The sequence below is a fragment of the Scardinius erythrophthalmus genome (genome assembly GCF_964197995.2).
Source record: "Scardinius erythrophthalmus genome assembly, chromosome: 7".
Taxonomy (NCBI): Eukaryota; Metazoa; Chordata; class Actinopteri; order Cypriniformes; family Leuciscidae; genus Scardinius; species Scardinius erythrophthalmus.
Genome location: NC_138227.1, coordinates 25,648,588 through 25,669,432, shown reverse-complemented (window position 1 = coordinate 25,669,432; position 20,845 = coordinate 25,648,588). Strand labels below are relative to the sequence as shown.

At 42.5% G+C, this 20,845-nt stretch overlaps 1 protein-coding gene across 1 annotated transcript in view; it reads left to right on the top strand.

Annotated features, from left to right (window-relative positions):
- The window catches only part of LOC308693762 (rho guanine nucleotide exchange factor 28), a gene marked incomplete at both ends in the record, with an annotated part of 25,497 nt that extends 4,652 nt beyond the window's left edge, over window positions 1-20,845 (top strand). The window contains 28 exons of the mRNA XM_081370859.1: window positions 842-971; window positions 1,698-1,982; window positions 2,407-2,575; window positions 2,992-3,193; window positions 3,353-3,416; window positions 3,567-3,592; window positions 4,677-4,737; window positions 12,223-12,323; window positions 12,432-12,543; window positions 12,663-12,708; window positions 12,917-13,055; window positions 13,566-13,680; window positions 13,786-13,841; window positions 13,939-13,987; window positions 14,085-14,148; window positions 14,234-14,325; window positions 14,966-15,091; window positions 15,177-15,427; window positions 15,529-15,654; window positions 15,738-15,855; window positions 16,463-16,717; window positions 17,550-17,626; window positions 17,794-17,975; window positions 18,985-19,052; window positions 19,138-19,305; window positions 19,383-19,472; window positions 19,822-19,934; window positions 20,555-20,845. Coding sequence (XP_081226985.1) covers window positions 842-971; window positions 1,698-1,982; window positions 2,407-2,575; window positions 2,992-3,193; window positions 3,353-3,416; window positions 3,567-3,592; window positions 4,677-4,737; window positions 12,223-12,323; window positions 12,432-12,543; window positions 12,663-12,708; window positions 12,917-13,055; window positions 13,566-13,680; window positions 13,786-13,841; window positions 13,939-13,987; window positions 14,085-14,148; window positions 14,234-14,325; window positions 14,966-15,091; window positions 15,177-15,427; window positions 15,529-15,654; window positions 15,738-15,855; window positions 16,463-16,717; window positions 17,550-17,626; window positions 17,794-17,975; window positions 18,985-19,052; window positions 19,138-19,305; window positions 19,383-19,472; window positions 19,822-19,934; window positions 20,555-20,845 — 3,576 coding nt within the window. The remainder of the gene's footprint in view (window positions 1-841; window positions 972-1,697; window positions 1,983-2,406; window positions 2,576-2,991; window positions 3,194-3,352; window positions 3,417-3,566; window positions 3,593-4,676; window positions 4,738-12,222; window positions 12,324-12,431; window positions 12,544-12,662; window positions 12,709-12,916; window positions 13,056-13,565; window positions 13,681-13,785; window positions 13,842-13,938; window positions 13,988-14,084; window positions 14,149-14,233; window positions 14,326-14,965; window positions 15,092-15,176; window positions 15,428-15,528; window positions 15,655-15,737; window positions 15,856-16,462; window positions 16,718-17,549; window positions 17,627-17,793; window positions 17,976-18,984; window positions 19,053-19,137; window positions 19,306-19,382; window positions 19,473-19,821; window positions 19,935-20,554) is intronic.

Here is a 20,845-nt window from a genome sequence, read left to right as displayed (position 1 = left end):
TCGTTTAGCCTGACAAGAGGAATCGTGTGATCAATTTACTGCTGGCGGCCTCTTGTGGACAAAAGTTGATTATTATTACAGAAAACTTTACTAGGGAACGTGCTGTCCAAAAGATGGTGCTGATCGTAAAAAAAAACTGGCAGACACTCTTACTAAAAACTAGTTATATGCGTTGTATCCTGAGACTCAACTCGGACAATATGAACGAACAAACGAACGATAGATAGAACGATAGATAGAACGATAGAACGATAGAACGATAGAACGATAGATAGATAGATAGATAGATAGATAGATAGATAGATAGATAGATAGATAGATAGATAGATAGATAGATAGATAGATAGATAGATAGATAGATAGATAGATAGATAGATAGATAGATGGTATTGTAACAAAAGCATATGAGACAGTAATTATTAGATATGATCATCATTCATCTCTCTTGTCCCTGTTTTGTGTCTGTCTCATTAATCTTTTCCTCCCCATCCTTGTTGTTCTTCACTCACTCCTCCCCATTCTCTCTCAGTTTTCAGCTTGCGGCTGAGAGTGTAGAATTCAGTCCTCGTCTTTTGGGTAATTTCATCAATTGACATTACTTTCAAGTATGAATGTTTATTTATTTATTGGTTAATTAATACATTTCTACTTATTTCTTGAAGGTTTCTGTAATTTCAAGCAATGAAGCTAAGCAGAAGAGAGGTTCCTATTTATGTGAGTAACATTTTTTTTGTTTTTAAGATGAAAATATTGCTAAATGTGATTTTAGCACAATAATTGCTATGCAGGTCTGCGATGAAATATATAGAACTACAGTAAATGTTGTGCATGTGTGTTTTAGGGCCAAGCAAAGGTTTTTGCACTGATCCCCTCAGTTCAGGAGGAAGAGGTATTTGTGGTTCTTGAGGGCTCAACTCTACTACACGTTCTGCAAACTAGAGTTCACTCCATGCTGTACTTCATTGTCCCAGGTGAATAAAAAATAAATCAATAAAATAAAATAACATGTCACGGTTATGGACTCTTATTTTAAATATCTGTTCTGTTTCCTTTAGTTCATGTTTTCCTGCTCTGTTTAGGTTCGGTTATGTTCCTGTGCTTATCATCAGCTGTAGCGTATTTAGTTCCTGATTATCCCGTGGATATATAGGCTACTCCCTTTTCAGTTTTGTAATATATATATATATATATATATATATATATATATATATATATATATATTATGGCAAGAAGTATATATATATATATATATATATATATATATATATATATATATATATATATATATTGCCATATGATATGTGTATATACAGTATGTATATATACGATATGTATATATATATATGGTATATTGTTTGTGTTTAACGTGGTTTTTATTCTCCTGAGATTGCTATTGTATTAAAGTGTGTGTATTTCTAATAATTTTCTTCGTCGAGCGCATCATTATACCAGCCACCATGTTACAATTTATATTATATAATATGTTAATATAATATAATCTCCAAACCGCTTGTCCTACATAGGATTGTCCCATAATAAAGAAATAATATAATATAATATTAGATTGGATTATTATTATATAAATGATTAAAAAAAAGATTAAAAAGAACTTTTCCTAATTTACTTCTCCCTAAGACACTGTTCACACTGATTATTTGTGCAGTAAGTGTTCTCTGTGTGTTGGTTGTGTTTAATAGGCCATAACCAGTCTGAGATGGTGCGTGTCCGAGCGTATATATTTACAGATGATGCTGTGGTGTGTGTTGGTGTGTCTTCTCTGACATACATGGAGGATGATGCACAGGAGCTGGCTGAATATCTGCTTACCCACAGCGACTGCCTCAGCACCACTGAGCACAGAGATCTGAGTGCTCGATACGGTTTGAAAGACAGCTCTACACAGGCAGAGATGGATGAAAGGGTCACACTCGCTCTAGCCAACCTACACACCCCTCACAACCTGCTCGGACAATCAGCCCAAGGTGTGTGCATGTGTTATGTGTGTGTTTGAAGTTTTATTGTGTGTGTGTGTGTGTGTGTGTGTGTGTGTGTGTGTGTGTGTGTGTGTGTGTGTGTGTGTGTGTGTGTGCATGCTGGCAAAGGCAAGTGCAGCACCTGCTTCCGTGTATTATATGGATGTGTGTGTGTAATCAGATTTCACTGTTCCTGCTTCACATCCAAATGACACAAATGTCCGGAGATGAGCAGTGGAATTATAAATGCCGAGTTCTAATTGGATTACAGGTCACCGTGGTGACCACAAATGAGGATGTCCAAAGTAAACTGTCACTGACTGAGTTTTCAAGTGAGAAACACATAGAGGAAAATGAAGATGTATAATAATGCATTTATTAATTGACTAAACATGCAATTTATTTGTACATTTTTGTGTTTTTGTGCACATAGAATCTCTCCTACATGTATGTGTGCGTCTGGGATTTGTGAGCGTCTCCGAGTTCCTTCTCTGTCAGCCTGGTGCCCTGATGACTATCCGCTCAGCCAATCAGGATGGGGACACGCCCCTTCAGCTGGCCCAACAGACCAATCATCACGCTCTGATACAACTCTTCAAGCAGTAATGTATCCTTATTATGTGGATCCGTACCCATCAATGTGTTTGCATTAACCTATGTGCTATATTTCTATTTCATATTTAATCTTTAATTTCGCTATGGGCGACCCGAGTGCGAGTCACGGCCTCCTGGTCCTTTCCCATTCCCACACCTCTCTCTCCCACTTTGCTTTCTGTCCTCTCTACAACTGTACTACCTATATAAAGGCAAAAACGCCAAAAGTTAAATCTAAAAAAAATTTCATTTGTGATATATGTGACATAAAGATATGAAATACACCATTATTCACTGATTTTCACAAAATAAGGCTCAAATTTTGGTTTGTTTCTCACAAAAAGCTGTTTCAGATTCAGAAGACTTAATACAGATTTCATGAGTAACAATTATAACTCATTTTATTCTTCTCTTTCTCTTTCAGCCCTCCTAATCCATTAACCACTCCCCTGGCGGGCGTGTCACATGTGTGGGCGGGTAAATCCCACCTCCTCAGGTTTAGCCACGCCTCTGGGATGCTGTCTCTGTCTGTGTGTGTATCCGAGTCCTCTTGTTCTACACAAACCTTACAGTCATCCATATTACTTCTGCGAGAGTGTGAGAGGGACTCTGTGCTACTAAACAAGGTCAGATAACAGAGGTTAAAGGTCACACAGATATTACATATTAGCTTTGAATTCAAATGAAATTTAATTGAGTGTTTCGGATTGGAATCAGTTCTGTACTGAGTTTGCGTTGAAGATTTGTGCAATTTTTTAGTTGTGTATATGTTTGTACAATCTCAGATCAAAGGTTTGAGTGTGGATACAAAGAGAAAAGCTGAAAGCAACACTCTGTTTTCATACTCAGGTTAGTGTTTCTCCTTTGATTATTAAAATTATATTCACAAGACTGACTGAAAGTTATATAGGCTAGGTCAAGTACCTGATAAATGTATAGTAGCGATACATTTGCAGTTTTCTCTCTTTCTTTTCCATTTTCATGCACACCTAAAAAAAGGATCACCATACTCTCTGCTTCACAATGTAAGTGGCTGTGACAGACTATTTATATTGGATTATGTAGCTAGAAAAGCTATTACTGCTCAACAGAAAAATGTTATGACAGCTAGACAGCATTTTAGTGTTGACATTGACATTATCGAACATAAACTAACAATGAGAAATATATTCTTACAGCTTTTAATAAGCTTTCTTAATGTTATAAAAATGTTCATGTTCACGTTTGTTCCCAGTGCATTAAATAATGTTAACAGATGCAATTTCTAATATTAAAAAGGTGTAGGCCCTAAGTATGCTGAGATTAACATTAACTAGATTAATAAATGCTGTAGCCTAGAAGTTCGTTGTTAGTTCATGTTAACTAATGTAATTAACTAATGTTAACTGATGAAACCTTATTGTAGGCTATAGTATTCCCCAGCTGGTCTTTAGTGAAAGTTACACTAGTTGGCCTAGCTACTAACAGTCAACTGCTCCAGACGATTCAGTAGGCCTACGGGAGTGAACTTTACTATTCTAATTAAATCACAAAACTTTCTAATAATGAACAATGATCTTAACATTTCCCTAAAAAAAAAGAAATGTTTCTAAAAAAAAATTAAAATAGGACCCTCAAGAAAACAGTTGCCTACTACACTTCAAAGTTACACTGAAATTCCATGAGTTTCTGTCAGGCTAACTCAGAGGGATCTACGAAACCGTCCCAAACGATTCCGTGCTTGAGTGAACAATCCGAATTATTTAGACGGAATTTCGACCAATAAAAAAACGGCTTCATGTGATTCAAGTAGCCTAGTCTAATTTATTCAAGAATCGGGCATCGATAAACAGCCGAAAAAAAGTATGCGACACATGACTATTTCGTTTGCCTTTAATGTTGAAATATTGTCAGGGAAAATGTAAGCCTAACGGTCATTGTCATCGTTCTGCTGCTTGTTCAGTAAAATACAGTAACCTCACGTCGTTAATGGGAAGTGTCTTTATTTACTGAAATATTTGAACGCTAGGCCTATTTCCCAAAACTGTTCACTAATTCTATTATTTTGGCTTTTTCGTTACTTCGTTGTTTTCTTTCATTTCACTTTCTTATGTCCTGGTTTTCTGTCAGGTGTGGCTTAACAACACCAGTCAGGATGAAGATGAGGAGCTCTTATCATCGGACGACTGTGGTAAGTCAGGTTGTTTTTGAACAGTCTGCCTTTATAACGAGGCTAAAGCCTCGTGCCTTTATAGAGAGCCTAAGTCCCTCCCCTTCCGGTCGACCACCATGGGACCTTATTTTGGAAAAATATTGTATGGTAGTCAATGGCGAGAGACAACAAATATTTTGATCTCGTTTGAATTGTGCCCTGATTTACACATGTGATGTTTATCAATTTAAAAGATACATTTTAAAGTCAAGAAAGTCGCAGCTTGATGTAAAACTGCTGAGGTATAAGACTGTAGCCGTTTCTCAATACCAAGTACGCAAAGTTCGGACTTGAGTCCTTGGTAGTTCGGACTGACAAGTTCGACTCAGGAGAACGAACGTACTGGTTACTTTCGTAACCTCGGTTCCCTTAGAGATAAGGGAACGAGTACTGCGTTGCAAACGCTATGGGAAAACTCCTTTTCTCGAGAATATTGAAGCCTTTATTTTAAAACGCATTTGCTACAGCACAGGCTAGAGCATCAGACCCACGTGAGTGAGCTGATAGGCTGTGCTGTGGGCAACTGCACGAACCAATGGCGGATAGACAGAAGCGCGCGAGCCAATCAGGGCGCTTGGCGCTCTGTCACTGTCAAGCGCGCGAAACTACACGTGACCATAACATAGAAATACAGATAGAATCCGCCATTTGACAGGTATAATCGACTGAAGCGACAAACCTGCCATAAGAAAAATAGCACGGCAAGGCAACGCAGTACTCGTTCCCTTATCTCTAAGGGAACCGAGGTTACGAAAGTAACCAGTACGTTCCCTTACGAGAACGTTCTCTCGTACTGCGTTGCAAACGCTATGGGAACGTTTCCATTTAAAACGCCGTGCTATTAATCTTTTGGCCGCTCTGACTCACCAGAGTTCCGGGAAGTACAGAATAGCCAGGATAAAAAGAGACCGAACATCGGGCCCATCAATTATCCGTAATAAAGACTGGCCAGAGCCAGTCATTTAACCCACAAGGTGATAGCCGTGTGTTTAATATCAAACTAGCCTGGGTCAGCAGAGCCAGAGTCTAGACTGAAAAGACTGTAACTGCAAAGCAGGGACATTAAAGTTATAATTCATCGGATCTGGCCAGAGCCAGTCACTTAGCCCACAAAGTGAAAACCGTGTGTTCAATATCAACTAGACTGGGTCACAGAGCCAGTGTCTAGACAGAAGAACTGTAGCTACAAGCAAGGGCATTAAAGCTATAATTCAACAATGTGGACGGAGCGGATATCCGGCCGCCGCACATATGCTATAGATGGGAATACCCAAGTGACCATGGTTCAAAACTAGTCTGGATCCACAGAGCCAGAGTCTAGACAGAAAGAACGCATGTCTGCAGAGCAGGGACATCCAGCTTATAGAATCTCACAAATGTGGACGGAGCGGACCAGCCGGCCGCCGCACAAATGTCTTCAATGGGAATACCACTTGACCAAGCCCACGAAGAGGCAACACCTCTCGTGGAATGAGCTCTAACACCTATGGGACAAGAGAGGCCCAGTGAGGTGTAAGCCAGGGCAATGGCGTCAACTATCCATCTGGACAGTGTGGTTTTAGTGACCGGGAGGCCCTTGGATCGGCCCCCGAAACACACAAAGAGCTGTTCAGACTGTCTGAAAGAGGCCGAACGCTCCAGATAAATTCTCAAAGCTCTGACTGGGCAAAGCATGAGAGAATCGCTATCCTCCTCGGAGGAGGGGAGAGCTGACAGAGAAATAACCTGGGCTCTGAACGGAGTTGAGAGCACCTTAGGAACATATCCATGTCTTGGCCTAAGAATGACCTTGGAGTCATTAGGACCAAACTCCAGACAGGAAGCGCTGGTAGACAGCGCCTGTAAATCCCCTATTCTCTTTACTGACGCCAGTGCTAGAAGCAGGGCGGTTTTCAGAGAGAGAGACTTAGGATCAGCTGACTGAAGTGGTTCAAAGGGAGGTCCCTTAAGAGCCCGCAGGACCAAGGAGAGGTCCCAGGCCGGAACAGACGGTGGCCGAGGCGGGTTAAGCCTCCTGGCGCCCCTGAGGAAGCGAACTATAAGGTCGCTTTTTCCTAAGGAGGCCCCGGCTTCCAATACGTGAAAAGCAGCAATGGCTGCCACGTACACTTTGAGAGTGGAGGGGGAGCGACCCGCGTCCAACATCTCCTGTAGAAAAGACAGTACTCTTGGTACTTCACAAGTGTATGGGTCGAGGTCTCGAGCTAAACACCAGCTGGAAAACACTGACCATTTACTGAGATAGAGGCGTCTGGTAGACGGAGCTCTAGCTTCCTTTATAGTATTCAGGACGCCCTCTGGGAGGTTCTGGGGTACCCGTTGAGTGGCCATACATGTAGGGCCCATAAGTCGGGACGGGGATGCCAGATTGTCCTGTTGGCCTGAGTCAGGAGGTCGCGCCTCACTGGGATTGGCCACGGGTCTGCTACAGACAGCTGCATCAACTCTGGGAACCAAACCTGGGTCCGCCAGAGAGGAGCTACTAATAGCACTGCGCTTTTCGTGTTCCTGATCCGTTCGATGACCTGAGGGAGCATCGAGACCGGGGGGAACGCATAGAGAGGAAGGTTGGGCCAGTCGTGGGCCAACGCATCCCTGCTCTTTGAGAAAAAGATTGGGCATTGACAGTTGTCTTTTGAGGCGAAAAGATCTACTTCTGCCTTACCGAAGACCTCCCAGAGTAGGAGAACTGTCTGAGGGTGGAGAGACCATTCCTCTGGGGGAACTCTGCCCCGAGAGAGCATGTCTGCTCCTGTATTCAACGTGCCTGGCACGTGAGCTGCCCTGAGCGAGCGCAGATTGGTGTGAGCCCATAGCAAGAGCTGTGAGGCTATGGCAAACAGGTTGCGGGACCTGAGGCCGCCCTGGCGATTTATGTAAGAGACCACCGACATGTTGTCCGTCCGTACCAACACGTGGTGTCCCGCCAGGTATGGGAGGAATGTTTTTAGGGCTAGAAAAACTGCTCTCATTTCGAGGCAGTTTATGTGTAGGCGTTTCTCCAAGCTCGACCAGAGGCCGGAGGCAGGCCTGCCCTCGTACAGAGCTCCCCAACCGGAGTTGGAGGCGTCTGTTGAAATCATCCTCCTCTCTGAAACTACCCCCATGCTTACGCCCTGCTGGTACCAGCTGGCGTTTTTCCAAGGGGCCAGGGCTTGAACACAGCGCTGGTCCACCTTGATAATCAAGTGGCCTGAATGCCAGGCGTGGGGTGGCACCAGAGGAGCCAGCCACAGCTGAAGAGGACGCATACGCAGTAGGCCTAGTTGGAGTACTGATGATGCAAAGGCCATCAGGCCAAGGATCCTCTGAAACGTTCTGAGGGGTACAAGAGAGCCCTCTATGAACGATGCCGTGAGCTGCTGAATCGTTAGAGCACGGGCCGGTGTGGGCCATGCTCTCATAAGTACGGAGTCGAGAACTGTTCCCAGGAACGTGATACGTTGGCTGGGCAACAGAACACTCTTTGCAACATTGACCCTGAGCCCTAGACATTCTAGATGGCTGAGGAGCCAGGCTTTGTGAGTATGTGACTCCGCCTCTGACTGGGTCAGTATGAGCCAGTCGTCGAGGTAGTTTAGGATGCGCATTCCCCGCTGTCTCAGGGGGGAGAGAGCTGCATCCATGCACTTCGTGAATGTACGAGGCGCTAGTGCCAGTCCAAATGGAAGAACTGTGTACTGGTATGTCTGCCCCTCGAAGGCGAATCTCAAGAATGGCCTGTGGTGGGGGTTCACTTGAATGTGAAAGTAAGCGTCTTTCAGATCTACTGAGAAAAACCAGTCGCCTGGGCGAATCTGCGTCAGGATATGTCTGGTCGTGAGCATTCTGAACGGCCGTGACATGAGAGCCTTGTTCAGAAGTCTGAGATCTAAAATGGGTCTCAGGCCGCCGTCTTTCTTTGGAACAAGAAAGTATCGGCTGTAAAAACCTGACTCGCTCAGAGAAGGGGGGATCTTCTCGATGGCCCCTTTCGCCAGCAGACTTAACACTTCGGTGCGGAGGACATGACTCAATGTGCCCCTTACCGTGGTTTGTATAACCGTGCGAAAACGCGGTGGTCTGCGGGCGAACTGAAGCGAGTAACCATGCTTTATGATGTTCATCACCCATACTGAAACTCCGGGGATAGCTTGCCAAGCTAGAGCCCGCAGAGCTAGAGGCATTATCATATCTGGAACACCCAGAGTGGGGGGCTCGGACTGACATGTATGCATGTGAGAAATTATGCTCGATTTGGGCTTTGTGTGGGTCGCTGTTAAAACAGCGTTTGTTTGCAGGGGTGCGTGACATGTGACGGGCCCATGAACTGCATTTAGAACTGCTGCAGCCGCCTGAACTGAAGAGGGAGCCGTGAGCAGTAGTCGAGCGATTTTTGGGGCTGGTCCGGCCGCAGCGGGACAGTGACCCCTCTTTGTGCCGGTTAGGACGGCTTCTTGGGCTCGTGATCGAGCGTCAGCTTCGGCCGCGGGCCCTGGCGCTTAGGGAACGGGAACCGTTTCGCTGGCTTCATGTGCTTACTGGTCTCAGCCGCTGGGCGGGGCTGGAGGACCTGGGACACCACTTTCTCAGGTCGCGGCGTGCTCTTGGGGCGCCGTTGGACTGAGCTGGAGCGCTTTGGTAGAAAGTGTCTCATGGCGCTGGAAGCCTTCTGAGCTTCAGTGAAGCGATCGGCGAAGCCGCTGACAGATGGGCCGAAGAGACCTGAGGCTGTGACGGGCGAGTCGAGGAAGGCAGATTTATCCGCGTCCCTGATCTCGGTTAAGTTTAGCCAGAGGTGGCGCTCCATTACCACTAGGCTGGCCATATTGCGGCCCAGGGCTTGAGCGGTGGTCTTCGTGGCCCTCAGTGCCAGATCCGTGGCACTCCTGAGGTCTTTAAATGTGTCTGGGTCCGGGCCTGACTCATCCATGGAACGGAGAAGTTTGGCCTGGAAGGCTTGAAGCGTCGCCATGGCGTGAAGTGCAGAGGCGGCTTGACCGGCGGCAGCGTATGCGCGGCTGGCAATGGCCGAAGTAGTTCTGCACGGCTTAGAAGGGTGCACCGTCTTAGACCTCCAACTACCTGCAGTGGGGGGGCATAAGTGTGCAGCGACCGCTTCCTCCAGTGGGGGGAGAGACACATATCCTTTCTCTTCAGCGCCGTCAACAGTGGAGAGCGTAGAAGAGGCGGATGAGCGCGTTCACGCTGAAAAGGGCGCGCGCCAGCATTTTGTGAGCTCTTCGTGAACCTCAGGCATAAATGGAGCGGCGCGCTGACGAGGGGCCTGCTGGCGCCCCGGCAGGTACCATTCATCGAGGCGGCTTCTGGCGGGCTCAGCTGGAGAAAGCCAATCGAGTCCCAACTCGTCAACAGCGCGAGACATGACACGGAGAAGTTCGGCGTCAATGCTCGCTCGAGTATCAGAAAACTCTAGCTGAGAGGGGGGGGCGGGGTCCGCGGAGCCCGACCAATCCTCGCTCTCAGATGCCGCCATAGAAAGTGCGTCATCGACGTCATCCGGAGATGTGCCGAAAGAGACGAGTCCAGCCGCTTCAGACGAGGGGCGCTGCTCGCTCCGAGAGAACAGGACAGGCGAAGAAGGCGTGGGCGAGGCACGAGGAGAAAGGCCCGGCGTGCACTCGCTAAACTCACCGCGCTCAGGACGCCTCTGATCGCGCCGCTTCTTCCTACGGGGCTCGTGGGGCGCCGAAGACGGAAGGTGGGCGGAATCGGTCACCGTCGAAGACAGCCTTGAACGGAGAACGGAGACAGGCATCCCGTCGCAGAATTGGCAGCCGCCTTTCATGAGCGCTGCCTCGGCGTGCTCAGGGCCGAGGCAGGCCGCACACTGGGTGTGTCCGTCGGATGCATGCAGGGAGACCCCGCAGCTCTCACAGATGGAGAGAGGCATTATGCCGCGCTGTGAAAACAGCGGTTTGCTCTTTTAGATAAATATGCAATGAAAAGGATATAATTTTTCGTCGGATGCCACAGGGAAACGCTCAGCTGGCGAGATGCCGGGATGCGAAGCTGTTCCGCTGGACGGCTTTTCCACGACGAGGGCTTCTTACGACCGGAGAAAATCAGCGACGAGGTGAGTCGAGCTGAAGGAGATTAAATCTGTCAAATGGCGGATTCTATCTGTATTTATATGTTATGGTCACGTGTAGCTTCGCGCGCTTGACAGTGACAGAGCGCCAAGCGCCCTGATTGGCTCGCGCGCTTCTGTCTATCCGCCATTGGTTCGTGCAGTTGCCCACAGCACAGCCTATCAGCTCACTCACGTGGGTCTGATGCTCTAGCCTGTGCTGTAGCAAATGCGTTTTAAAATAAAGGCTTCAATATTCTCGAGAAAAGGAGTTTTCCCATAGCGTTTGCAACGCAGTACGAGAGAACGTTCTCGTAAGGGAACTCCCGAGGACTTGGCTAGATGTGAACTTTGAATTGGCACAGTACTAGGGCAGCGACTGATGACGTTTCACAAGTCCACAAGAACACAAGTACAGACAAGAACGCATATTGAGAAACGGCTTGTGAAAATACGTAATTAGAAAGACTACAAACCCAGAAGGCGCACATGCGACGTCATACCTTTTCTCTCAATGAATGAAGCTAACTTTACTGAAGCTAACGTCTGTCATTTTTTCTATAGTCTTACATTATAATCGTAACGTTACGCCGTCATGCCTGAGTGTTTTGAGCCAGAATACACGCATACGAGCAACGGATCTTGTGACGTAAGTTACATAATGAGAGACGAGAGATGTAGTTCATTGAGCGATTTTCACATAAAACTAAATGTTACTCTTCTGTTTTATGACAAACTGCGACTTTCTTGACTTTCATAATTACCTTTTAAATTGACAAACATCATATGTGTAGTTCAGGGCACAGTTCAGACGGAATAAAAAGATAAGTTATCTCTCGCCATTGACTTCCATACATATTTTTTCCGAAGTAAGGTCCCATGAGCCGGAAGCGGAGGGGCGGGACTTAGGCTCTCTATATGAGAATGAGGGTGTTTATATCAGTTAGTCAACGATAAATAAATATTTCATGGCTATTGTAATGATAATGTTTATCTGCCTTTCAAAAGTACATTAAAATGTGTTTAAAATAAGACACATGTTGTCCTTCACTGACAAAAGTGTGTCAAAGTCATTTGTAGGTCCCTCTGAAATTCCCTATGAAGTTATACAGTATAGGTCAACTTTACATAAAACTCCCAGTAAAGCATTTTTTGGAATTAAGTTGATCATTTCCCCCCTTTATAGTTTTAGAAGAGAAAAATAAAATAATTAGACCAATAATGACCACAAACATGAACATCTGGCCAACAATATAGAGTTGATACTGAACTTCAGTGAAGTCCTAAATTTACTATTTCAGCAGTTGAAATTTTAATTATTAATTGATTACCTGATATCTAATGCTGCATGTTCTTGTATCTTGATTTTAAAGTCCAGACATGTGTTTTTGTAGATGGACTCACAACTCACACCGATTCAACGACCAGTTCGCTCACTGACTCCAGCGTTACCATTACGACCAGCATCAACACCCTGCAGGCTGGTGAGAATCAGGTGAGGTGAAGATTTGTCCTTAAAGGCTTTTGTGAATGCGTAGTATCTAGAATCGTGGTGGATGCAAAAAGATTTGTAATATTTACTACAAAATGTCTTTTTCGTTAGACAATGTTTCCTCAGGACTCATTTGACTCATTTGGGTTTGAATCAGACTCTACAGCATCTGAACAAGACTCTCCAATCCAAGACAAATTACCCATCTGTAGTCCACAGGACGGTGTGTTTGTGTTTTTATTCTTATGTGTATCTCGACTAGTGAGTTCAAGATAGATTGAGAAGTGCAAAATAAAGTGTACTAGTAGTTTGCAAGAATGTTCAGTTGTTTTATGTTTCTAGAGCCGTTCCCCTTCAATGATGTAGAAACATCAACAGAGATCAGAAGGTATTTGATCTCTCTCTCTCTCTCTCTCACACACACACACACACACACACACACACACACACACACACACACACACACACACACACACACACACACACACACACACACACACACACACACACACACACACACACACACACACACACACACACATATATATATATATGAAACTTAAGTATGTTTTCACTGTTTATTTCCAAATTCCCAGTATGTGGTGTAGCAATTCAGAGGAAGAAGAGAAAGAGAAATTCATCCCTACATCCAAAAGTGATACAGATAAATATAAAGTGAGTCGAACACTAAGCTTCCTCAGGAGCCGGATGGTCAACACCAAAATAAAAAGCAAGGTGAGAGAGAGAAAGACAGTAAAAGTGTGCAACATACTGAAGTTAAATGGAATAAAACACATACAGAGAAAACTTTTGATATTTTTTAAATGTATTTTATTTGCAGAAATGGCCACAAAATATGAGAAAATTTGAGGGAAAAGATTACATATGTATCATTTTGATATATATGCACACACACACACACACACATATATATATATATATATATATACGGTATATATTTATATTGGAATTTTTTTACTGTCAATGTAGAAGTTTATTTTGCAAATTGAACAGAATATATATATAACAGAATATGTTCTTTGGTTGTATACAAAAAATATTTATAAAATTTTTCAAAAATATTTCGGTCCATTATTTTCAAATCTCAGTGGGAAAAAAAGTGTCTTTTTAAACTTCCTGTCACCCACCCTTATCAAGAGATGATTTTTCTTTATGATTAATGGTGATTTCTAAGACTAGACACTATGTATGTATATCCTTAGGAAAAAAAATGTTTGTTTACAGATAAACGCAGAGGTTTCCTCAGCCTTGCACCAGCTCTGCCCGCCGAAGCAGCCTGTTAAAGCAGCTTGTGAAGTCTGTGAGGGAGCTGACAGTGACGAACCACAGCAGTGCACATGTAAGTGTGTGTTTCGTTTAACGTCATGTATTTTTTACATTTTTTGCACAAATATTTGCTGTACCAAAATTCTACACTGACTTCATGATGTCACTTCCTGTAAAGACTGCTCCATGATCATTCATAAGACCTGCTGTGGTTCTGCCCCTCTGTGTTTAAATGTGAGTGTGTGTGTAAACACTTGACTCTTTACTTACAAAAGTACTTGAAACTACATTAATTTGAAAGATTGTAATTGCATTTATTTCTATAACCCAGAATCCTCATCAGGCACATCTGAAATGCAGTGACTCTTCAATTTTACTATGTGAGAGAGCCAATCATGTTACTCTGGAATTATAATGGAACCAACCAACCAGCCATGTCATGCAGTGCTCATGTGATCATGTATGTTTCATTAACAGACTCGTCCAGTCAAAGTTCTCCATCTCTGTCTCTGGTCAGTGACAACAACACTGTGTTACACAGGTCTGTATATGTTTTCCACAAACTTCATTTGAATTTATGTTACTAACGTTTACATTTTGAGATGTTTTGTATGTTTCTGTATCAGAAAGCGGAGTAACAGTGAGGGGTGTGGCCATGATTTCACTCTGCGGAAAAGCAAGTCTTTGATTGGTCATTCTTCAGGAAGCCCCGCCTCCAGTGAGTTAATAGGTGTGTTCGGCTTGAAGCAGCGCTGCGCATACCGATCGTTGTAGGACATCAAATTATCACAAGAGCGATTTGAAACCATATGGAGCCGTCTCTCTAGTCTAATCCCTCTTGCAGTACATTGATGTCATACACCAATCGTTCTGTGCAGCGCCGTTTAAGTCGAACACGCCTTCTTTCTTCTGTGGAACTCAAAAGGTGCAGAACTTCCTGCTGATTTTTTCCATACAATGAAATTAAATGGGGACTGGAATGTTTAAAAGTGTTATTTTAGTATCATTAAAGGGATAGCTCACCCAAAAATAGACATATATATTTTTTTTAAAGTTAAAGTAAAAAAAAAAAAAAAAAAAAAAAGTAAAATGAAAAAAAAAATTGTTTAAAACTTTTAACTTTTTAAAAAATATGTCTATATAGAATTTATTCATTTTTATTTCCCTTTTAGTTTTAGTTATTTTAGTACATAAAGTTAAGTGAAAAATTACAAAGATAAGTAAATAAGACCTATAGAAACTAGTGATGTTTGATCTCATTCATGTCAAAAAACATGCTTATTGGCTGAACTATAGTTTTTCCAAATTACACAAACAATAAGTCACTTTTACAGTATGTTTAACCATCTCTTTGCCAGATTCTGATGATTCGTCAGCTCACGTATCATTTGATTTCTCTGCTGAATCTTGGAGCGCTGTTGTGGACACTGAATTCAGTAGGACACTGGACAAAGAGGTGGTCAAGAGGCAGGAGATCATCTATGGTCAGTTTTTTTGATAATATGAAATACACTGTTGTCTAAAAATGTCTTGGATGCTTTAGTTAAGCCTAATTTGTGTTTGTCGCAGAGCTGATGCAGACAGAATTTCACCATGTCCAGACTCTCTCCGTTATGGCTGATGTTTTAAGGCCGGGGATGTTGGAGGAAGTGCAGCTGGAGCAGGACACGATTGGTCAGATTTTTCCCAGGGTGGATGAGCTCTTGGTTTTGCATAGAAACTTTCTTATAGACATGGAGACCAGACAGAGGGTGTCTATTCACCCAGGAAAGCACAAGAACTACATCATCCTGCAAATTGGTGATATTCTGCGTCAACAGGCAAGTAAGAACCTAAACATCTGTAGACTTGACCAATTTACTTATTGTGGCTGCACTAGTTTAGCTCTTACCTTGGGTTCATTTAGCAATTGTGTGTGTAGTTCTCAGGCCCAAGTGCTTCTCAGATGATAGAGTTGTACGGCCATTTCTGCAGTCGTCATCCAGAAGCACTGAAAGTTTATAAGCAACAACTACAGAGCAACAGGAAACTACAATTATTTCTCAGAGTAAGTTGATTAAACACACACGAACACACTCATACGAAACAGTTTGAGTTTTATGTTGATGACCGTATGTGTTGCGTCTACAGCAGCTGAGTACCAACTCTGTCGTCAAGCGTCGTGAAATCCCAGAATTCCTTTTGCTTGTTACCCAGAGAATTACAAAGTACCCTGTTCTGGTAGAGAGACTCCTTCAACACACCGATGGTGAGTTAAATCAGTTAAATATGAAAAATTATTACTTTTAAATTAGTTAACAATTGACATAATTACCATTATTAATAACAATAAGTAAAATAGAAAACAACAGACGGTATGATCTGATCTCACCATCATCGAGTCTGTCTGTGATTACATGAAGAAACAGAAAGAAACTGTTTCTTCAAGCGTCTTGGAGATGTTGCCACAGTTCTTCTGGATTTAGTCTGTCTCAGATTTTCTGTTTCTTCATGTAATCACAGACGGACTCGATGATGGAGAGATCGGATCATACCGGCTGTTGTCAGACTCATTGTGCATACAAAAATCTCACTGGATTATTACAATTAATGACAAAAGGAATGTTTGGAAATGTAAACTGATATTTCCCACTGACACTACAGCAAAAGATATAAATAACTGGCTTAAAACCATTTTTTGGTAAAAATACTAACTTGCCTAAGACATATATATATATATACGTAGATATATAAACCTGAAAATCAAAGATACATATGAATAGCACTATTACATTATACAATTGATTAAAAAAACATGATATTTGATACAAAGGGATCTGAATGGTCACCTTTGTGGTGTGCTGGCACTTCTGTAGATGGCAGTGCTGAGCGCTATGATATTGCCGTGGCACTGGAGGGTCTGCGGAGGGTGATAGAAGAGGTGGAGCGGCATGTGGGAGATTATGAGAATGCAATGAAACTACAGGACATCATAAGTCGCCTAGACAACAAGAGCTGCACTCGCCTGAAGAACGGGGAGATCTTCGGCAAGCAAGACCTGCAGAAAACACACCGAACTCTTACACACTCTTCAGTGCTGACTTGTAGGACCACCTCTGGCAGACTGAGAGGTAGCCTATTAAATTTCTCTGCTGATACCGATAGCCGATTATTCAGAATGATATCTGACTAACAATAGTTTGATTTTCTTAAAGGAAAAAATCTCTCACAGCTAATGCTATAAACTATACTGGGAACCTTCTTATTTGGTACATTACTATAATATTATAGCCTGGCTAACGTCAGACCTCTTCTCATTGAGACGTGGTCTGGGAACCACATGTTCATTTTCTCGTATTTGAGGCGTGGTTTACGAATGCCCAGAGCCGTTTATTGGGCGCTACGAATGTCTATCAAATGCGCCTGTACGTAGCTCATAGCCAATCGTTTCAATTATACCAGATGACGTATGTAGAGCGACAGAAATTCGACGAGGAAGAAGACGAAATAAACTTGCGTTCTAAACTACTTAGAACACTATCTAAGGCTGCATCGAAAGGTAACTTCGCGTCTGCTGCCATGTTGGATCCATAGATATAAACAAACTGCTTCGGTGTGTCGCATAGACGTCGTCATCGTCTTGCTGCTCTCTCCCCGTTCTGTGATTGGTTCCCTTTTTGAGGGGAAAATCTGGTTCATGGTGTCCAGACTGCCTAGCAGTGTGAATAAAATAGTGCTGCGCTCAAGGCAGCATGGGGAAACCCTTATCAGAAGTAACAAAAGCACAAAGCTCTTTGTGATTATTGGATTGGAGGTGCGCTACAAATAATGGTTTTGCTTTTATCGGCCGATACCGAATTATTGGCCGATAACGGTCCATGCCTAGTTTGTATTCTTTCTTTTTTCTTCATTAATATATTATTTAATTCCATTCCAGAATCCCATTCTTTCTTTCTTTTACAGATGTTCTTGCGCTGCTCCTCACAGATGTTCTGGCTTTCCTACAGGAGAAAGAGCAGAAGTTCGTCTTTGCCGCATTGGTACAGAAATAAAGCCTACTAATTATATTGTTTTTTTTCTGTGCCCTTAGGATCGTACATTTAGACCCTATAAAATATTTAAATGATATCAATATTATATTAAAATCAAAAAGGTTTTAAATATGCTTTTAATATAATGTTAAAATCAGTTTTAAATGTATCTTCAGGAGCAGAAGCCATCTGTGCTGCCCTTGCGAAGACTCATTGTGAGAGAAATAGCCAATCAGGAGAAAGGATTATTTCTCATCAGTGGCGATTACTCTGTGGGGCCGGAGATGTATGAGATACACACACAGACTCGTGAGGAGCGTAACACGTGGATGACACTGCTGAGGCAGGCCACTGAGAGGTGTGTTAGGATTCTTTACTTGTTTTGAATGACAGTCTGTACACTATCATTTAAAAGTTTGTGTCAGTAAGATTTTTTCATATAAGAATGATTTTAGAGAATAAGTAGCCTGGGAAAACCCAGACAACATCCGGCAAATTTAGATTTGCCATTTCTAATCCGGCGAAATCGCGGCACCAATCAGAAACGTTGAGGCGGGCTTTACACAATGACGATCGCTCTGATTGGTTTTAGGTCTATCCAATTGCGCCCAGAGGCATTTGAGCGACGTCTGTTGGTGAAGCGCAACTTTTATGCATTATTATTCAAATTGCAAACACATGAGGACAGTCTCCATGAAAGACCCACTGCCAGATGAACGTGCTACTACATTTCTCTCTGAAACGGTAGGAAATTAAATTAGATTTAATAGAGGATTTTAACTGTGACAAGATGATTGACAGGGCAGTTTACGTGACAGGATGCACGCGTCAGATCCGTCCGATAAAGATGACGAAGTAGTCTGTCCCAAAGCTTGCCTACTTTTTTGCTACACATTCAAAAGTAAAAACCTTTTCTTCACAAAAAGACTACATACTTTTATGGCGTAGTGTAACTTAGGCGAATTGGGACGCAGCATATGGCTTTACACGATTACGATCGCTCTGATTGGTTTTAGGTCTATCCAGTTGTGCCCAGAGGCATTTGAGCGACGTCTGTTGGTGACGCCCCTTTGGAAATGAGATATTAATGAAGCTTTGCCAGACCATAACTCAGTTACTACTGAGAATGGTCTGGTTTTAACCAGGCTAGAGAATAAGTAATGGCGGCTGAAAATTCTGCTTTGCATTCACAGAAATAAATAGTATTTCAAAATAAATAAAAATAGGAAACAATAATATTTCCCCATTTTACTGTTTTTTTACTATTGTATTTTTTATCAAATAAATGCAGCATTGAGGAGTATAAGAGACTTAAATAACTCTACCGATCCTAAACTTTGAATGGTGTATATTTATATTTGTTTCAGCCTTCCTGATGATCAGACCAAGAAGAATGAGGGGGAAATCAAAGTTAAGAAGATACAGAAATTACAAGGTAAACGTCCAAGCATCTATCATCCGTCTGTGCACGACTTTATTGTTCCTAATGTCTGATGTCTTGTTATTGTCTGTGCACGTAGAGGCGCTATTCTCTCTGGATCTGCAGGTGTGCTCTGTTATTGAGGAGAAGTTAAGGATCTGTAGAGGGACTGGTAGATGGAGTCTGGCTACTTGCCGCCTTCTTGTTCAACCTCACCCTGAAAACACCCCTCAGGGTGTCACATTACTGTCTGACGCACAGGAAGAGGGTAATGAATCTGTCTTTCTCTCTACAGACACACAGTCAGGTGTTACTGATTTTCACCAAAGTCTCTTTCTTTCACAGTGGTGAAGCTGGCTATCACTTTGTTGTCTTGGCTTTTCCCTTGCATATGGGCACCAAATAACCATAACTTTGGCCAGGAAAGAGCAAACCGTGAGCAAACACCCAGATTGCTAAATACCTGTCAACAATTTATAGATCTATCTATCTATCTATCTATCTATCTATCTATCTATCTATCTATCTATCTATCTATCTATCTATCTATCTATCTATCTATCTATCTATCTATCTATCTGTCTATATCTATCTATCTGTCTGTCTATCTATCTATCTATCTATCTATCTATCTATCTATCTATCTATCTATCTATCTATCTATCTATCTATCTATCTATCTATCTATCTATCTATCTATCTATCTATCTATCTATCTGTCTATCTATCTATCTATCTATCTGTCTAATTTATGCACACACAAATAATTTCTATCTCTTTCCAGATAAAGAACAAAATTTGCCAAGTGGGAGGAGCAGGAGGAGTGCTATGGTAGGAACAGGGGTGGGGCCTCTTACAATAGCCCCGATAAGCCCCGCCCACCAGACCTATTTAAAGGTAAACACATCTGCAAGTGTTGAATTTGTGTTGAAAACATATTGACCTTATTCTTGAAACACATGCATGTAATATTCTCTGACATTCTATAATATTCGAAAACATTCTTATGCAAATTTTCCGATTCAGTTCAATGGAATAATGTGTGTAATCAGTCATTTATGTACAAATTCTGCTTGTGGATCATAAATGAATCATGAATCATATTTAAATTTTTTAGGTAGCAGAGGGTGTTCACAACTTAATCCATATACTCTACAGTCTGCAGGTGGGAGTTATTGATTATCTTATAATTAATAACTGCTAAATGTGTATGTGTTTGTATGAATGTATAAATATACTCTTATTTTGAAGGCTGCTATAATAATTCAAGACAGCTGCTTTGAAGTTCAAAATCTCCTCCTCCTGGAGGGAGAAGCTCCGCCCCCAAATGTTAGCGGTTATGACGTCAAAAGGGTTGGTGTGGCAGTTTTTCTCACTGCATGTTTATTCTAAAACCTTTATCTAGAGTGTGGTAGAGTTACACTTTGATATTATACATTGAAGTAGGGTTTATTTGAAGCATGTTTTCCAGTCATCCTGCAGACAATGATTATTTACACTTATTACCGTCTCAACAGCAGAGTTTGGAGTCTGGTGTGGTTGGTGGGACTGTGGCTGTGCAGCAGAAAGAACTGGAGCAGAGAGAAAGAGAGCATGCCGAACTGATGGACAGACTGGTGAAAGAGGAAGAGCAGTTTGAGGAGGAACTGTGGCTGTTTGAGGAGAACATGAGGAAGCTGAGAGAAGAGGAGAAGAGAGTGATGGAAGAGAGGGAGATATTAAAAGAAGCGGGGAAGAAACTGGTGAAAGAGAGTAAGAGCCTGGAGACACAGATAAGACTCATTCAACATAACTCAAATCATCGTTAA